This window comes from Harpia harpyja, chromosome 2 (assembly GCF_026419915.1).
Source record: "Harpia harpyja isolate bHarHar1 chromosome 2, bHarHar1 primary haplotype, whole genome shotgun sequence".
NCBI classification, from domain to species: Eukaryota; Metazoa; Chordata; class Aves; order Accipitriformes; family Accipitridae; genus Harpia; species Harpia harpyja.
This window is the reverse complement of record NC_068941.1, coordinates 8,378,759-8,396,711: the sequence shown is the minus strand read 5'-3', so window position 1 is coordinate 8,396,711 and position 17,953 is coordinate 8,378,759. Positions and strand designations below refer to the sequence as shown.

Below are 17,953 nucleotides of genomic sequence, written 5' to 3'. Positions count from 1 at the left end.
GAAATAAATGGTGTATAATGTGTGCTGCACTCTGGGACACTATTGTACTGAACTTCTAATACTTCTAATTTCCCAGCAAATAAATGTTTGCAACCATAACAATAATATATTCACTGAACATTTTCTTCAAATATGTTTCTTTAATTTGGAACCAAAAAAAAAATCAGTTTCTCTGTAACTTAGTAAAATAGATTGGAATCCTTTTAGGATTATTTTAGGAAAATGTGTCCCATCTGTAGTTTTTTTCCGCTAATTTAGAGTACGATATTAAATATATATTAACCAATATTAATTTGTTTACAATCAGTTTATCTCAGTTTTCACTTAAAATTTTAATGCAGTGAAAAATTCTTTCAGGTATCTGCTGAAATGAGAGCTAAACATATTTGTTAGAAAGTCTTATCAGTGACTGGGACTAGAATTGCTGCAGTGGCCCGGTCCCGATGATGCTCTTTTTTGGGTGTCCAGTACAGATGAGAGTTCTGCAGGCACCTTCCTAGCCAAAAATAGTGATGACGTGGAAGAAAGAGTCCAGTCTCTCTCATCTGCTGTCATCTTGCCACTGCCAGTGGTGAATACATCATCCCTACCACTCTCAGAATGAGAAAAGGAGGAGAGGTGTTTATTCTGGTCCTCTTTGTTCCTTCACTTTTGTTGGTGACTTACTTATGAAAGTTGAATAGTTGTGCCTGCATCTGCTGCAGCTTGTGTTCTGGGCCCTTCTGTATTCCCAGATTCTGTAGTAGCACAATGTGCTACAGATTTTTCCCCTTGCTCAGATTCTCAGCTTTCATTAATTTAAAAAAAAAAAAAAAAAAAAAAAAAAGGGGGGGTTTGCCTCTTGTGGCTGCAGAGACAACCTCAAAAATATGAACCAAATGTGAAATGATGCCTGCATGAGTCTGCGGTCACCCTCCACAGTGAGCAAAAGCCAGCCAATTGAGGAAAAAAAGGAGGGGAATAGATAATGCATGTTCTCCTGCCTTCTCCTGCATGTGCACTGTCACCAACTGCCACATCATTCCTGTTTGTTTCTCTTACGGACTTTTTCCCTAAACTTAACAATTCTCTGTCTGGAACCCATAATTATCCATACTATCTCCCACGTCATCATTTGCTGTCATTTGGCTACAAGTATGGACAGTCAAGCAGCTACATTAAACACAGTCTTTCCAATCTTTGCATTATAATGTTAGAAAAAGTTTCCTTGTATTTCTAAATAAATGAAAAAGCCCTCTAACCTGAAAGTGCCACAGAACATAGAATTTTAATTTTTGTTGTGCTTCAGCTAATTAGTGAATAAAAGTGCTGCTTCTAAAATGAGGCTAAACCTTGAAAGCATAGCAGTTGTTCTTACAAAACTAAATTCCTTTCTTAAAGATCCATCATATTAGTTTAAAAACTTTAGGCATTTTAAAAACAGGCAATTTTATTTAGGTGAGTTTGAGTGAAAAGCAGATAATTTCTCACTAACAGCATAAAGGTAAATAGACAAAAGTGCATATGTACAAATGCTCTATTTATTGGTTTAAAGAGGCTTTTTTAAATAGACATTTACTTAATTGCTTCTTTTTTGCTACACACATAAATCAAATACCTGTGGCATCTAGCTTGATTATACCCCTCAATTAAACACTGACATTCTTCATCCAAAGAATTCCTTCCCATGCGTGAGGCATGAGTGCACCAGTGTGGTACAACCCATGCAGATGTCACATCTCGGGGAGCCGTAGTTTCCATAAAGCTGTTGTTAGATACTGGAAAGATACTGGAAACCACATTAAAAAGAATCCAAAGTGGACGTGAAAGGGTTCAGTTTAGTCTCAGAGGCAGCTTAAGCTCCATTCACCCACTTACCCATAGGCAAAAGCAGACAATCTGTCATTCGTTTTTCACTCTTCCTTTTATCTATCATTAAGTTCCAGACAGCCAAATATTATTAAGAGCTGATATTTATCCAAACTTTTTCTGGATTAGAAATCTTGGGAGCATAAGCCTTTCTTGTATTTCTGCTATTTGCTGGTTCTGGTCTGAATAGATGTGGAGGGTTGTTTTTCTTGTAGCCTTGCCTAAAATTAAAAAATAAGCAAAAATGTGAAAGCTTTAGAGAAAGATGGTAAAAATCACAAGCCAGCTTCTCTGCGCCCAGAAAACTCATACTGTTTGGTAATTGAAGCTAGTCGGGTAGTCATATTGCTGAATCCCCAAATCAAATCAGTTGCCTGATTTGGAACTGAACCTTTTCTCATTAGCTGCCATTCCAGAAAATAAATGGCATGGGACCACTTCAGGAGAGATTGCTTCAAAAAAGAAAATCTAAGTTGTCCTCTAATTTTTCATTGTAGGTTGGAATTTATTTCGGTAGTTTCATGTTACTTTAAAGTCTTTATGGGAGCTGGATTTTTACTGTAAAAGATAATTTTTATATATTTATGTAGTTGTAAAATTTACTTCTAAAATATTAAAGCTTTGAAAAAGTTTATTTGTTGTTTTGGTTCGGTTTTGGGAAAAGAAAATATTTAGAAGGCTTGGGAAATAAACTGGGAGCTTTTAATCAGTGTTTCCTTTGTTCTCATTACCACTTCCTTCTGATAACCACTTTGAAAACATGAATTTCAGGGAATTTCATATTTCTAGTAAAAAGTGTGAATTTTGAACTTCTTTGCTTTGGAATTGAAGAGGGAAGACTAAATTGTTTTAAATGGTCTGTTATCTGTAAATCTAACTAAACAAACTTCTGTGCAATGACACGGACCAGTGAGAGCAGCAGATTTCAGCCTCAGTGTCTCTTAGCTTCTGGGGTAGATGCAGTGAAATTTGTTATGCATAGTGTACTGCAAATGCACTAAAAGCTAAGTGTCCAGCTTGAGTTTTCAGGTGCATTTTGCTGTGCTGAATACATTACTCTTTTTGAGCAGCTGTGCATACACGGCCATAGAAATACCTAATTTAATATATGCTTAGATCAGCAGTGTAAATTATTAATGCCAAAACATTGCCATGTTTTTAATCATTTAGATTACTTTAAACTTAACAATTCAGTTAAATGAAATATATTAAAATGTATTTAAAACTTTTGTAATTTACTTATGTAAATGTATTTAAAGATATGAAAGTAGAAGAATATTTACTGGAACATTCTAGTTAATAGCTTATTTTTTCTTATTAAAATTTGAAAAGTTTTGTACTGTAAAAGTATTTATATAGCCAAGATACTTTTTTTTCTTTTTTTTTTTTTTTTCCCCGTTTGAATGACCCTAGATCTTGCCAAGAAGTACATTTGGAACTGATTGGTTTACAGAACTGCCAGGAATTTAATAAATCAGGAAAATCCATATTGGAGCTCCCATTGGGTTGAAAGTGATGCGTTATAAGAAAAATTTTAACAATGCAAAAAGCAGGGTCGTGGGACTGCAAGTTCTGTCTACTGCACTCCTGTTTTGCTGAGCTTAAGTAGTTCATGGGAATGCATCTGAAACAAAATGAGCTTTCTCTTAATGTTTTGGTAGTTCTCGTCCATGAAAGTGACTTATTGTATCTGCTCGGGTTGAAAAGCAAGTTTGCAGGATCTTTGTTTGGAAATGTAAAATGACCTCATTTAGATAGATGTTTGGGCAAAAAACCATGGCTTTGTTTTCCTCCTTCAAGCTAGCAACAAGAATTTGAGATTTAAAAAAAAAAGAATTCTATCTAAAGGCCTTTTTTGAGTTATTTGCTTATTATAGTATAGCATGGTGCAGTGGTTAAAATTAACAACCTATTTCTGTTCAAAAGTCTGTTACAATGGCAGTGTGTTAATCCCAGCCCTTTAAGAGCGTATCATCCCTGGCATGTGTGAAGATCTGTATGAGTGTAGTGTACTTCTCGCTATACAAACTTGTCTTCAGATACGATAGATAGGATCTCATTAACAGGGGATATTTGGAAATACTGCAAAAGAAAAGAAACAATTTTTAACTTCTGTGAACGTACAGCCAATCAAATTGTTTAAATTACTGACTAATGGAATGTTCACTGCTCTGAAGTCTTCTGAAATTTATTTGCTTGGCTGAAGTGCTTAGACATTTGGTGTGTCTCAGGTAAGTACAGAGTAGGGCAATATTTTTAACCCTGATATGGAACAAAGTAATGATACAGCCTCATTTAAAGGGAAAAAAAAACCAAACCCACAAACCCTTCCTTTTTTACTTTTTTTGGAGGGCTTGGGGGTTTTTTATCACATCCAAAATGGCTTTGTTCACTTTCCCACCCATTTTGGGAAGCAAAATGAAAATTGGTATTCAAAGGACATTGCAAGATAAGCAAGAGTCTTCTGCTTTTGAAGCATACATGCAGGGAGGGGACTCAGACGCTTAAACAGTTATCACACTGCAAGTTTTCGTGTGAAGGCTAGGAGTCAAGGGAGGTGAAGTGTAGTCATTAGTCAGGCAACACTGAACATTAGCTGAAATCTCAGGATTGCTGTCATGTGAGTCAATCAGGGGTTTTCTTATTGGGAAATGAAATCAACTACTGTAAAAACTGAAAAAACACTTGAGTAATTTAAAAATAACTTACACGTGCAGATAAATATTGGAAGGAAGGATGTGGGCATGGGATTAATGTGAGAGATTGGGGATGTTGTAAGCAGAGTCATTTATGACTAAACACATTGAGAAGGAGTTTGGAGAGCTCTGTACCTCTTCTCATTCAGCCAGCTGACCCATACAAATCTGTACTAGGAGAAGCAGAGAGGTTCAAAGAACCAGAAGGTGAGTGACTGCTGTGGTTGCATTTGCTCTGAATTGAGCAAAACAGAGCTGTTCCCTGCACACACGAGACAACCGAAGGGATGCTTGTGTCTAATTACAGTTCTGTGTATGCATACAACTGTTAATGCGTGCACCAAGCAATGCCCTGTTTTTAATGCCTCTGTTTTCACTTCTGTATCTTCTGAAGGATCGTAACCTAGAAACAGCCTTTCACTTGAAGTGGAAGCTTGAGATCTGCAGAATCGCAGGGCACTGTCTCTTCCTACTCAGCAAAGTTTCTTATTTGGCTTACGTGCAAGAATTAAGGGCTTTACAAAGTTACATACAGACTATTTTAATCAAATGCATAGTAAATGGATGTATTATGCCATCCTGCAGGTCAGGTAAGGAGATTACTTGAGGTTGTGACAAATTATGGTGGGTAAAGATGTTTCTCTGTTTCTTTTGAGAGCAAAAAATAAAAGCCTCTGTGGAATGGAGCAAGGTCCCCTCAAAATAATTATTTTCTGCCTCCTGGCCTTCTCATTCAAAAATTTTCCAGTAGACAATCTTATTAGTGTAGTCTTAGCCTGAGAAGCAACTGTGCAAAAGTGTCCTATCCAGTGATTTTATTTTGGGGAGAAGTATGATTTTGGTTTAGGTATTCTATTGATTTAGTTCCATTAGATTCATAATGCTACCATAATTAATTAAGGGAAGCAGAAATATTATAGTAACACTGCCATAGTTTGCCTCTCAGTTCTAATCTGTTGTGTTTGTACAATGCTCATGGAGACTAAACAATTAACAGAGTGAGCTTAATGTGACATTCAGAACCTCTGCTGAAGACACTCGGGAACAAAAAAGAGAGCTCTGTTATCAGGCTGAATTCTCAGTCAGAACAAGCTCACGGGCTGAGCAGTTTGATCCACAGAATGTTTAAATACAATAAAAACATTGATCTGAAAGTAACATTCTTCAGAGCCTCACTTAAAATTATTTGTTCCGTGGAGATGGGGCCAAAATGACATTGAAGGCATTGCTCTATGGTTGCCTTTCCTTCAATATAATTTGGAGGTTAGTAACTGCTTTGGTTTGAAAAGCAAAGTTGGGGTTTTTTTATGACTAGCTGAGCTGACTGTAAGGCAATGTGTGCAATCTGCTGCACTGGAGGAAGAGATTACAGCCTGTCCCTGGAGAAGCGAGGCACAGTTCTGGCCTAAAACACAGTAGTTTAAGCTGTTGTGTCTGTGACCTCTGCGGTTTTCCCATAGCTTCTGGAAAAGTAGTGTTCAGACAGTGTAATGTGTCATTAATCAAAGAGGGTTGGTCTCAAATGCTTAACTTTGCACTACCTAAGCAAATGTTTTAAATGACAGAGATAGCTGTGTAGTCCATACAACTATATCTTCATTCCGCCTCATTTTTGAGAGCCTTATGGCCACTGAGGTTGCCCTAGGGACTTCTTCGCACGTGCTGCGTGCTAAGAATAGCGTTCTTTGCTTGGGGGTGATGTTGGTGTATGTGTATGTGTGTAGGGAGGAGATGTATGCAGATGCACGTATGAAATAATTTCCCTTTTTCCTCTAAAGAGTAAACGGGTTGGAAAAACAATGAGATCATATGCCTGTGAGAAAACCTGTTTCCTTATATAATGAGTCACCTACCAAAGAACCGGGCTATTTATCTAAAACTCAGTCCTTACTTGAAAAAAGTAGGTAATTTTCAGTGCACAGAGGTGTAAAGATATTTAAAACTGTTTTTGAGTGTTTCTCTCTCCTATATCTTAAAAGCTTTTAAAAGAAACTAAGGTGATCATGTTACAGTGATTTATGTACATTTCATCATGCATATGCACCCAGTGTGAATAACCTCTTCTATAATTATATTAATATAATAGTTGTCTTAATCTAAATAGCTGAAAATTATTTGGAATTCCATTGTTAACCACATTGGAGAAGGGGTTATTCCTTTAATAATATAATAATACTTAATAATCTTATTTTGGTTGCAGTTCTGGTGGTTTTTGCTTAGGTGTTTAGTATTGTCCAAGGTAGACACACAACGCCTGATTCAAAGTGATTTTTAAAATTTTCTTCATTAGTAGCATGTATTTCTTCTTACAGTAGATGATGATAAAAATGCATCTATTATCAAAGTTGTCTCTGCTATTATTATTAATTTACATTCACTATGTGTACACACAAAATGTATTATTGTGGGTGTTCCCTACACAGAAATGTCTGTCTGAGATTTTTTTTTTTTTAACATTGAGTTAAACGAAACTAGATCAGAAAGAATAATAACTTTCTTTCCTTTTAATAGGTTTTCGAAAAATAAGTCTGGATGATCTGCGAAAAGCTTATATTGTGAAAGATGTGCAACAATATATTCTGCATCGTTTAGATCAGGAAGAAGCACTGAGACAACATCTCACAAAAGAAACTGCAGAAATGCTGAATCAGCTTCACATCAAAAGCAGCGGTTGCTTTTTGTATCTGGAACGTGTCCTAGATGGAGTTGTGGAGAATTTTATTATGTTACGAGAGATCCGTGATATTCCAGGAACATTAAATGGCCTGTACCTTTGGCTCTGTCAGAGACTTTTTGTGAGAAAACAATTTGCAAAAGTCCAGCCTATTCTTAATGTAATTCTTGCAGCCTGTAGGCCGTTAACCACAACGGAATTGTATCATGCAGTGTGGACCAAAAATATGACATTGACGATGGAAGACTTTCAACGCAAATTGGATGTCCTGTCAAAAGTCCTTATTGATGGACTTGGAAATACGAAAATCTTGTTTCACTACAGTTTTGCAGAGTGGTTGCTAGATGTGAAGCACTGTACGCAGAAATACTTGTGCAATGCAGCAGAGGGACACAGAATGCTGGCAATGAGTTACACTTGCCGAGCAAAGGATTTAACACCATTAGAAGCTCAAGAGTTTGCATTGCATCTAATTAATTCAAATTTACAGTTAGAAACGTCAGAGCTGGCTTTATGGATGATATGGAATGGCACACCTGTCAAAGACTCCCTGTCGACCTTAATTCCTAAAGAACAAGAAGTATTACAGCTGCTGGTAAAAGCTGGTGCTCACGTCAACAGTGAAGATGACCGCACATCTTGCATTGTTCGCCAGGCTCTGGAGAGAGAAGATTCCATTCGCACCTTGTTAGACAACGGAGCATCAGTAAACCAGTGCGATTCCAACGGGAGAACGCTCTTGGCCAACGCAGCGTACAGCGGCAATCTCGATGTCGTTAACTTACTGGTTTCAAGGGGAGCAGATTTAGAGATAGAAGATACTCACGGGCAAACAGCACTTACCTTAGCTGCTCGGCAGGGCCATACCAAGGTAGTCAATTGCTTGATTGGATGTGGGGCTAACGTTAATCACACTGATCATGATGGCTGGACGGCATTGCGATCTGCAGCGTGGGGTGGGCACACAGAGGTGGTTTCTGCACTCCTTTACGCTGGAGTCAAAGTGGACTGTGCAGATGCTGATAGTCGAACGGCGCTGAGGGCAGCAGCTTGGGGAGGACATGAAGATATTGTGCTGAATCTGCTTCAACATGGTGCTGAAGTTAATAAAGCCGATAATGAAGGCAGAACAGCTTTGATCGCAGCCGCGTACATGGGGCATAAAGAGATCGTGGAGCACCTGCTGGATCATGGTGCAGAGGTAAACCATGAGGATGTGGATGGAAGGACTGCGCTGTCTGTCGCTGCGCTTTGCGTACCAGCCAGTAAGGGACATGCCTCAGTGGTTAGTCTTCTGATTGACCGTGGGGCTGAAGTTGACCATTGTGATAAAGACGGCATGACTCCGCTGCTGGTAGCTGCTTATGAAGGACACGTAGATGTTGTCGATCTACTTCTAGAAGGAGGAGCTGATGTCGATCACACAGACAACAATGGTCGCACACCACTTCTGGCAGCAGCCTCCATGGGTCACGCTTCAGTTGTAAATACTCTCTTATTTTGGGGTGCAGCTGTTGATAGCATCGATAGTGAAGGGAGAACAGTTCTAAGCATAGCCTCTGCACAAGGCAATGTTGAAGTAGTACGGACTCTGCTGGACAGGGGGCTAGATGAAAATCATAGAGATGATGCGGGCTGGACACCTTTGCATATGGCAGCTTTTGAAGGTCACAGGTTGATATGTGAAGCTCTTATAGAACAAGGTGCTAGAACAAATGAAATTGATAACGATGGACGTATACCTTTCATATTAGCCGCACAAGAAGGTCACTACGATTGTGTGCAGATATTACTGGAAAATAAATCCAACATTGATCAGAGAGGCTATGATGGGAGAAACGCCCTCCGGGTTGCTGCTTTAGAAGGTCACAGAGATATAGTTGAACTACTGCTCAGCCACGGAGCAGATGTAAACTACAAAGATGCTGATGGCCGGCCAACACTTTATATCTTAGCATTAGAAAACCAGCTTACGATGGCTGAGTATTTTTTAGAAAATGGTGCAAATGTAGAAGCAAGTGATGCTGAAGGAAGAACAGCGCTCCATGTTTCCTGCTGGCAGGGCCATTTGGAGATGGTACAGGTGCTGATAACATACCATGCTGATGTGAATGCTGCAGATAACGAGAAGAGATCTGCTTTGCAGTCTGCTGCATGGCAAGGTCACATGAAGGTAGTGCAGCTTCTCATTGAGCATGGAGCTCTGGTTGACCATACATGTAATCAAGGTGCTACTGGACTCTGCATTGCAGCCCAAGAAGGGCACATTGATGTTGTCCAAATATTACTGGAGCACGGTGCTGATCCAAATCATGCCGACCAGTTCGGGCGCACTGCTATGCGTGTTGCAGCTAAAAATGGACACTCTCAGATTATTAAATTACTGGAAAAATATGGTGCATCTACTCTGAACGGTTGCACTCCATCTCCAGTCCACACAATGGAGCAAAAACCCTTACAGTCAGTCTCCTCTAAAATGCAGTCACTAACAATGAAGTCAAATAGTTCAGGCAGTACTGGTGGAGATATGCAGCCTAGTATGCGTGGCTTATCTAATGGGCCTGCTCATGCCTTCAGTTCTCCTTCAGAGTCGCCTGATTCTACAGTTGACCGTCAGAAGTCATCTTTATCAAATAATTCCCTGAAAAGTTCCAAAAATTCTTCTCTGCGCACCACATCGTCGACTGCGACTGCTCAGACAGTGCCCATTGATAGTTTCCACAGCCTGTCATTCACAGAGCAAATACAGCAGCATTCCCTGCCACGCAGCAGAAGTAGGCAGTCTATTGTTTCTCCTTCTTCCACAACTCATTCCCTAAGTCAAAATCATAATTCACCAAGTAGTGAATTTGAATGGAGCCAAGTAAAACCTAGTTTGAAATCAACTAAAGCTAACAAAGGGGGGAAAACGGACAACTCCAGCAAATCTGGGTCAGCTGGAAAAAAAATAAAGCAAAGTAGTTCCTCCCAACCCAAAGTGTTAGAGTATGAAATGACTCAGTTTGACAAACGAGTACCTATTGCCAAATCTGGGACCAGTGTGCCACTTAAATCAATGCCGGCAGAGCCGCAGTGCAAAATTTTGGTCCCACCAGCTCAGCAAGAAGTTGGTCGATCGCAGCAACAGTTCCTAATTCACCAACAGAGTGGAGAACAGAAGAAGAGAAATGGAATTATGACGAATCCAAATTACCACCTTCAGAGCAATCAGGTTTTTCTCGGTAGGGTTTCTGTCCCACGAACGGTGCAGGATAGAGGCCATCAGGAAGTACTGGAAGGCTATCCTCCCGCAGAGACAGAACTCAGCCTTAAGCAAGCCTTAAAACTTCAGATTGAAGGTAGCGACCCAAGTTTCAACTACAAGAAGGAAACACCATTGTAAAAGGTAACCTGTCCAGTCACAAAGGAAGCGAATGCGTGTATTTCATCACGTGCATTTTAAATACGCTAAAATTGCATTTCACTGGTGTTTATCATCATAATTGCTTCCTTAATGAAAACCATGGATGTTAAAATCTTAACCTGCCAAGTATTTGTTTTGCTGTCGTTTAAAAGCATCAACCGTAGAGGAATTGGGTCACTATCGTATTTTCTGTTGAATTCTGATTGCTCAAATCGTACCCCGCTGTCCTTGATATGTGACTGAATAAACCAGCAAGTTTCGTGTAGCATTGAATTCAGATTTTCTTTTCAAACATAAGGACAGCTGGGAATTTTAATATGTGATACTTTCAGATACAGTAATTATTTCATTATTTACAAAAGTGCTTTTCAGGAAGCTTCTGAAGATTCTTGTAAGTTACAGGCAACCACCTTTGTGAATTTGGATTTTCAATGTGAAATCTCTAGCATAATTATCTACAAATTAAAAAGTTAAAATGCTACACTAAAGCTTTGGGTTTATTTCTGTTACTGTGAAGGTTACAGTACTGTAAAAGAGATGGCATTCCTCAGAGCAAGATTAGAATCTATGTTATGGCACCAATTTTCTGACCATTCTGTCGTTCTTAATCAGTGGAGTTCATTTAGATTTCTCACTTTCTCTCCCATACTGAATTTTAACCTGAAAAAGGAATTTTATGTAGCTTTTTCAGACCTGAATTGTCAGTAAGTCAGCTAAAACAGAAGCCTTTTTCTCCCTCTTCCTGAGGAGGTTTATCTTTTTTAGGGTATTGAGAATGTGTTAATAATTAATATATTTTCCTATTTGAATTTCAAAGCAGCAGCATCTTTATGAAATGTAGGCACATCTCTTATTGCTTATTTGCTTATTTTTGAAAACACATTTTTTGTTTGTGTAAATGCTGTATTTTTGACAGATCAGACTGCTGCTCCTTAGAACACGAATGTTCTTGCTAGCTCACTCAATTCTGCTGCAAGTCATCAAAACCTGCAGATTTCTAGGACAATTGCAGGCGGTGCAGAATCCGCAAATGGGACGTTTTCGGCTGTCAAAAACACATAGACAGGGCTTTTCCCTGAAAATGGATTTCTCTTTAATGGGGTGCATCTCTCTAGATATCGCTGAGGTCTCTTGTGAATTGCAGAGTGTTCAAATATTGTGCAGGACTCTTTAAGATGTTTCCTTGGGGTTGGCATTTTGGTTAAATTAAAATATTTGAAACAATACTGTGTTTCAAAAAGCTATATGCTAGAGCCTGAACATTTGTAAAATGCAAATATTAGCAAAGGGTCAGATGAGGTGTGGGGCAGGTGAAAGTGAAGAGGCAGGACAACAGGAGCGGGCATAGAGAGGAATAAGCAGGTGAGAAAGAATGGGCCCGAAATGTTCGTAAAAGCCAAAAGGACTTTAGATTCCCACAGTCTTACATCGTGTCCAAACACGATTTAAATTGGTTTGTAATTTTTTTCCTGCCTCCATAAAACACATTAAAATGTATAATTAAGAATTGTATTTCCTAACTCTTACATACCTGCGCCTGATGTTCATTGCTTGCTTTCATGTTACACTTTATTGTAAATAAATTGTATGGTTCTGACCTAGGATGTCTTGATTTGACCTAACCTGTCATCAAAAGACTAGTTTTGATGAATTTTCCATCTTTGTTGATTTTAAAGTATAAACAAAGCATGTAAAAAAAATTTGAACATTCCACAGGTAATACTAAAACTCGAATTGGGCCTTGCTTTATCTGGAACAAATAGTGCTTTTTTTTGAAAATTCAGGGGTTTTCTCTGTGAAGTACTTGGTTATGCAAGTGGCTAAGCCTATGAGGTGATGGATAACTAAATGGTTCCTTTTGCTTTTTCTCCAACGATTTTTCATAGCTTTATTTTAAATATGGAAGTTTAAAGCAATTTTGTGTGGATTATGAATTGCTAGGTGCAGGCTATAATTTACCTCCTCTTTTGCCAAGTCTCGAGCACAAAAACAGTAGTTTCCCTGACCAGTGAATAAACTAGTCGCCTGTGGAGAATCACATCAGAAATACTCTACTGGAGCACCTGAGGAATGGCTTTCCTTCCCTGGCTGCCGCTTCTGAGCTCCGTTTGGGAAGCTCTCCTGCTGTGGGGACCTTGTAGCTGTTTTGGATGGTAGAGAGCACAGGGAATCAATCGTGGGATTTGAGTTAGGCAGAAAATACTTTTCATCACCAGTATGTTGTTGTGTGCTTTTAACTTTAATTAGAAATGATACAGCTCTTTCTGATAACACTGTTCGTATTACGGAGTATTTCAAAACTTAATGTTTTTATTTTGTACTTTTAGGCCAATTCCATGATGCTATGAACAGAAGCGCTTCTGCTCCGAATGATTTATCAGCTGGCTGGGATGAAAGCATACAATGCTTGTTTAGTCCACCTAGAAATTCAAGAATGTGATTACTACAGTACAGTTACCTTAATTACTGTAATGTGCCTACATTTTCAGGCTGCCTTCTCAGTATAACCCTCTGTGCTTCAAAAATTTATTTTGTGTACTTTGTATTTAATACACAGAATGAGCACTTTTTTTAATTGCAGAAAGATATATGCTGTATTTCCCTGACAACAGCTGAAAATGGTAAGAACAAGGAATTCTGATTTCCTATTCCAGAACGCTTGGTAGAGGTGCATGTGCCACAGTGAACTGTGTATGGAAAGGCAGTGCTTTTTGTATTTATTTTCTTGTGGCTAAAGAAAATAAGCAAACAAGTTTGTCACATTTGCATTGTTGTAATGTATGGTCAGTTCCCTGTGTACTTCAAAAAGTTCTCTCCAGAAATACAAGTCTTGTAACAGTATTTTATAAATACTGTACTTGTGTGTTCTGTCTGTGTAATAGCTGTTCAGTGGTAGCAAAAGCGTCGGACTGCAACCATCTGCAGTATCTTTGGGATTTTTTAAGAGGCAAAATCCACTGTCTGGTACTACAGCACCAAATCTGGATGGCAGACTGTGACCACTGAAAGCAATAGGCAAATTTGCTCTTGGACACTTGATCTTAAATAGCCTCTGTAATTGTTATGGTAATGAGGTAACTGAATATGGGTATGTTTTAGGTGCTAAAGTAAAAGGTCTGATCCTGCTTTCATGTATAACTTTATACGTTAGAAACAGCTCTTTCTTTTTTCCAAGGTAAAGGACCGTATTGAGAATGTCTAATGGAAAATACAGACGCTATGTTAATGAGGCTGAGAGAATATGCAGTGAGAGTACAGTGGAAGAGCAAACGGTTAGTAATACCGTTGTCTGCTGAGTACAGAGATTACTGAGTTAGCCCTGTCCTGAGACAATAACTCTTTAAAGCACAAAATTGTATGAATGTGGTTACTGCTTCAGATGGATTAGGTGGAGCCAGCGTGAGTATCTCTGTACCTGGAGCGTGGTTAATCGGCAGTCTGGATAGTCCATTTACGGATAATGGAAAGCTGGTTCCCCATTCTTACAGCAGAAGAATTTTGCTTAGATGAATAAGAGCAAAATCAAGGCCATTGTTGTGAAAGTGAACAGTATGAATTTTTCCTTTGAATGTGCACATCTTACTTGCACAGCTCTGTGAGTGATAAAATGAAACAAGTGGGTTATTTTCTCCTACAAATGCAAGCTATATTCTGCTATTCACCGTTACACAGCCTTGCTCTTTAGAAAATAAGCCTATTTTTGTATGTGAGTATTTCTTCTAAAGGCTTGGGTTTCATCTTTTTCATACTCAAATTCTGATCATTCCACAAATAAGGTGATAGAAAGCTGAGGTTATTTTTCATAGGGGATTAATTAGATGTATGGCTATCCTTAAACTTCGATAAATGGCCCCTGGATGTATATGTAGTGCATATTCTGAGGCACTAAAGGGCTCTGTGTCTTGTTGTTATGATTAACAGTCATCAGAACTTTTTTTTTTAATATCTTGCACCTCCATTCTTATTTGCTTGTTACTAAATGTAAAAAGAATGTTTTATAGTCAGGCATTCAGCATATAGTAAAATTAGATGTTAAAAGTTGACACACGGCAATATGGATTATTCTGAATGTTTCATGTATTGAATTTCTTGTCCCCGTGGGACAATTATAAAATAAACATAACAGGAGTCTGGCAGAATGGCCTTAAGAGGGTTAGTGGCTCAGTAAAGAGAAAGTACCAAAACGTTCTCAGCAAACTTGTTCCGAACCTCAAGTATAGTACATTTGCAATACTGTGCAAGAATACAACTTTTCTTAGTTATTAGATGTATGTTTTGTTCTGTAGAAAGGGATCCCTGAATGCCGACGTTTTTCTACTGACCTTGACTATCATTGGGGTTATATTTATTTAATTTTATTGTGTTGTTATTAATTGCACCTTGTGGACAGAGGACGTAAAAGTATGGCCAGTTTCACAAGGGGCCACAACTTATAGATAGCCTGATGGTTTTTGTGTGAAGAATATTTACATTTGAAACAGTTGCTGGGGAAACCTTATATCCAAATCAGCAGAAAGTAGACCTGTTGAAAATGTTTTCAGAATGACATTTCTTACAGATTTTGAATATCACTTTGGAACAGAGCATGAATTGCTTTAAAACATCTACTTTCTCAGAAGGTCTGTGTAATTCCACATTGCTGTTGCGTGTGATTTTTTTAATGTCATCATTTGTGAGGGTTTTGCATACAAAGAAAAGTTGCTGTTCTCCCTGTTGTTGGCTCTGTTCTGCTCTGCTTTTTCATATCTGTACAATCAAGTGGAGGTGAATGGAGTTGCATAGCTGTGACTCAGCACGGTTTCTTCTGGCAGTGTAACAGTTCTCATAACCTAAAAAACCTGAATAAAACATGAATCCTGTTTCTCTTCATCCCATTTCACTGGTCCTTCCAAGGTTATCTCCACAAGACGTCTAAAATTCTCAATGGGAGAGCTAGGGAAAAAGACTGTTTCGCCGACACGGATATCAATACTGTATGCATGTGGAAAAACCCTTCAGAAGAGAAATGCATTAAGAGATACAGAGGCACAATTGATGCATTTTTGTCTTCTCTGTGATCAGTATTGAAAACATTACCATTTATTTAAAAATAAAAAGGTATTTTCCCTCATCAGTTACTCTGCTATGCAAATGTCTGTTATGCTTAATACTCCCCATCTGAACTCCTCGGTTAACTTGGTTTGCAGATAGACTGTTTTTCCTGGAGTGGGTTGTAAATAGCCTTTAATGTACATTGAATGAATTTCACATTGTAAAATTTTTATTTTATTCCTTGTATTATATTAAGCGAAAATCCCTGTGTATATGAAAGTGCATAATAAATATATTTGCTTTTCAGCAGACATTTAACTGTTTTAATTTTACTACCTCGTTTCCTGGGACATCTCAGGAAAAGGTTATTAAACTTGATTAACTTTTGTGCAGCACTTAATGAAACACCATGGATGTGTCCAGTAAGGAGTCTAGGCTAGCAAAACTCAGACCCCGATGTTAATGCCTGTCACCCTGCTTAGCACTCAGCTGGCCTTTTTCAGATTAATCTGAGTCAACCTTAGCATTTGCAGGAGAAAATTCGCTGCATGTTGTCTTGTTTAAAATGACCATTATATACCATATATACCAGGAGGGCCAATGAATTCGGTATTTCAGTTGCCATAAGTTCTTTATCACTTCAAATGGTATTTGTCAGTTATCTCTTTGATCAGTGTTTGTCTGTAGTATTTTCAGTTTAAGCAGAAGCTTGCTTACTAATGGTGGCTACTCATTTTTCTTGAACTTGTTATTAAAAAAAGTAGGGGAGAGAAGTTTTCCAGTCATTGCAATAGTCCCATTTGCCCCTGTGATCTTGTCTCACTTCTGCTTTAGATTATATACCCATCGTGATTTCTCTGCAGAGAGTTGTTGAGCGTGAAGGAAGAGTGTGGCTGTGCTTTCTGCAAATGATGGTTCAGGTTTACCTCCGTGTATTCTGGTTCACACTGCTTCCAGCTGTTGGTGCTCACGGGTCGACTGATTTCTAAGGTTAGGAGAATGACAGGTAAAATTGTCGGTAACTGTTGACTTGTTTTCTGTGTATTTCTGTGGTTTCTCACAATAATTATTGACCCTCTTTTGTTAAGTTCTTTATGTCTGAAATAACAAAGTATGAGATGCATTAGTTCAGTGGCTATTTTTCATTGAAGCAAAGAATCATTCTCACTGAATTAATCTTTGAGTAAGTTATATTACGTTCCAGAGACACCCATTTTCCTCAGATAATCACTGTAACAATATTTAAATAAAATTATTCAACACCTGTTTTTAATCTCTTATTCTATGGAATATAAACAATCACTTTGAATAATGCTTCACATCTTCCGTGAGATCTTTACAACAATTTGGCATGTGTATTACATGTATTTTCCAAAAGAAAGCTGGGACTAGTTGGCACAGTGAACTAAAGCTTTTCAGTTGGAGGCCCTTTGAGAGACCGCAGTGAGAATTTGGCATTGATCTAAATCCTAATCATTTTATGCTACAAAGAGTCACAGAAATAGGGAATGGGACTGAGAAATCTACTTGGCAAATCATTTTGTTAAAGAAGTCTCCAAATTTATATGTAGGTAATATAAACAAATTGACCTTTAGAACGAAAATCTAATTTGCTGGTGTCCCAGAAAGACCTGCTGTTCTCACTTCTATTCTTTTAAGTTTGTATTAGACCAGCCAAGTCCCAAAACTACAATTACAGGTAGATTTTAAGCTAGAGAAAAATAATTTCTAATGGACTCCTGTGATAAAATCTTGCGTCTTCAGGAATTTAGTTTGCTTCCTGTAACCATTTCTGATGGATTAAGAACACGGTAAAGGATTTTTGTGGTTTGGGACCTTTTTTTCATCTCTGTGCCTCATTAGTTCATCTTGGACTCCCCAGTCTGTTCCGTAGTTGCCTTTTGGGGCTTGCTCCAGTGTTTGCGTAGGGGACTGCCAGAGCTACAGGAGTTTTCAGCCATTGCTCTTCTGTCTCCTTGAAAAACCGGGAGATGGGGAGGATGATGCAGGGAACAGCCATGCCAGATGGAGCTAATCAGAAAAATAATGGCCACTTCTTCAAATCTGGGAGGTTTCAAGGAATTATCTCTGGTTTAAGGGTTTCTTTCAGTTGAAGCACTAATTCAGGTTTTCTGTCTGAATCACTAACAGCCCACTGGCAGAAGGGCGTTGGATCTTTAGCCAGAGGGCAGACCACCCAGTGCCACTGGTTGTATCGGGTGGATGTGTAAGAGTCGATCTTTGCTGAAGGACTGTATTTATTCAGAACACAGTCTGCTGTTTCGGGGGGAGGAGTAAATT

At 38.5% G+C, this 17,953-nt stretch overlaps 1 protein-coding gene across 1 annotated transcript in view; it reads left to right on the top strand.

Moving 5' to 3' along the window:
• ANKRD50 (ankyrin repeat domain containing 50) overlaps window positions 1-16,920 on the top strand; it is a 44,679-nt gene extending 27,759 nt beyond the window's left edge. Inside the window, exons 4-5 of the mRNA XM_052814893.1 lie at window positions 7,056-10,603; window positions 12,949-16,920. Of these exons, the coding sequence (XP_052670853.1) occupies window positions 7,056-10,600 (3,545 nt within the window). The 3' untranslated portion in view covers window positions 10,601-10,603; window positions 12,949-16,920. The remainder of the gene's footprint in view (window positions 1-7,055; window positions 10,604-12,948) is intronic.
• Window positions 16,921-17,953: the final 1,033 nt, after the last annotated feature.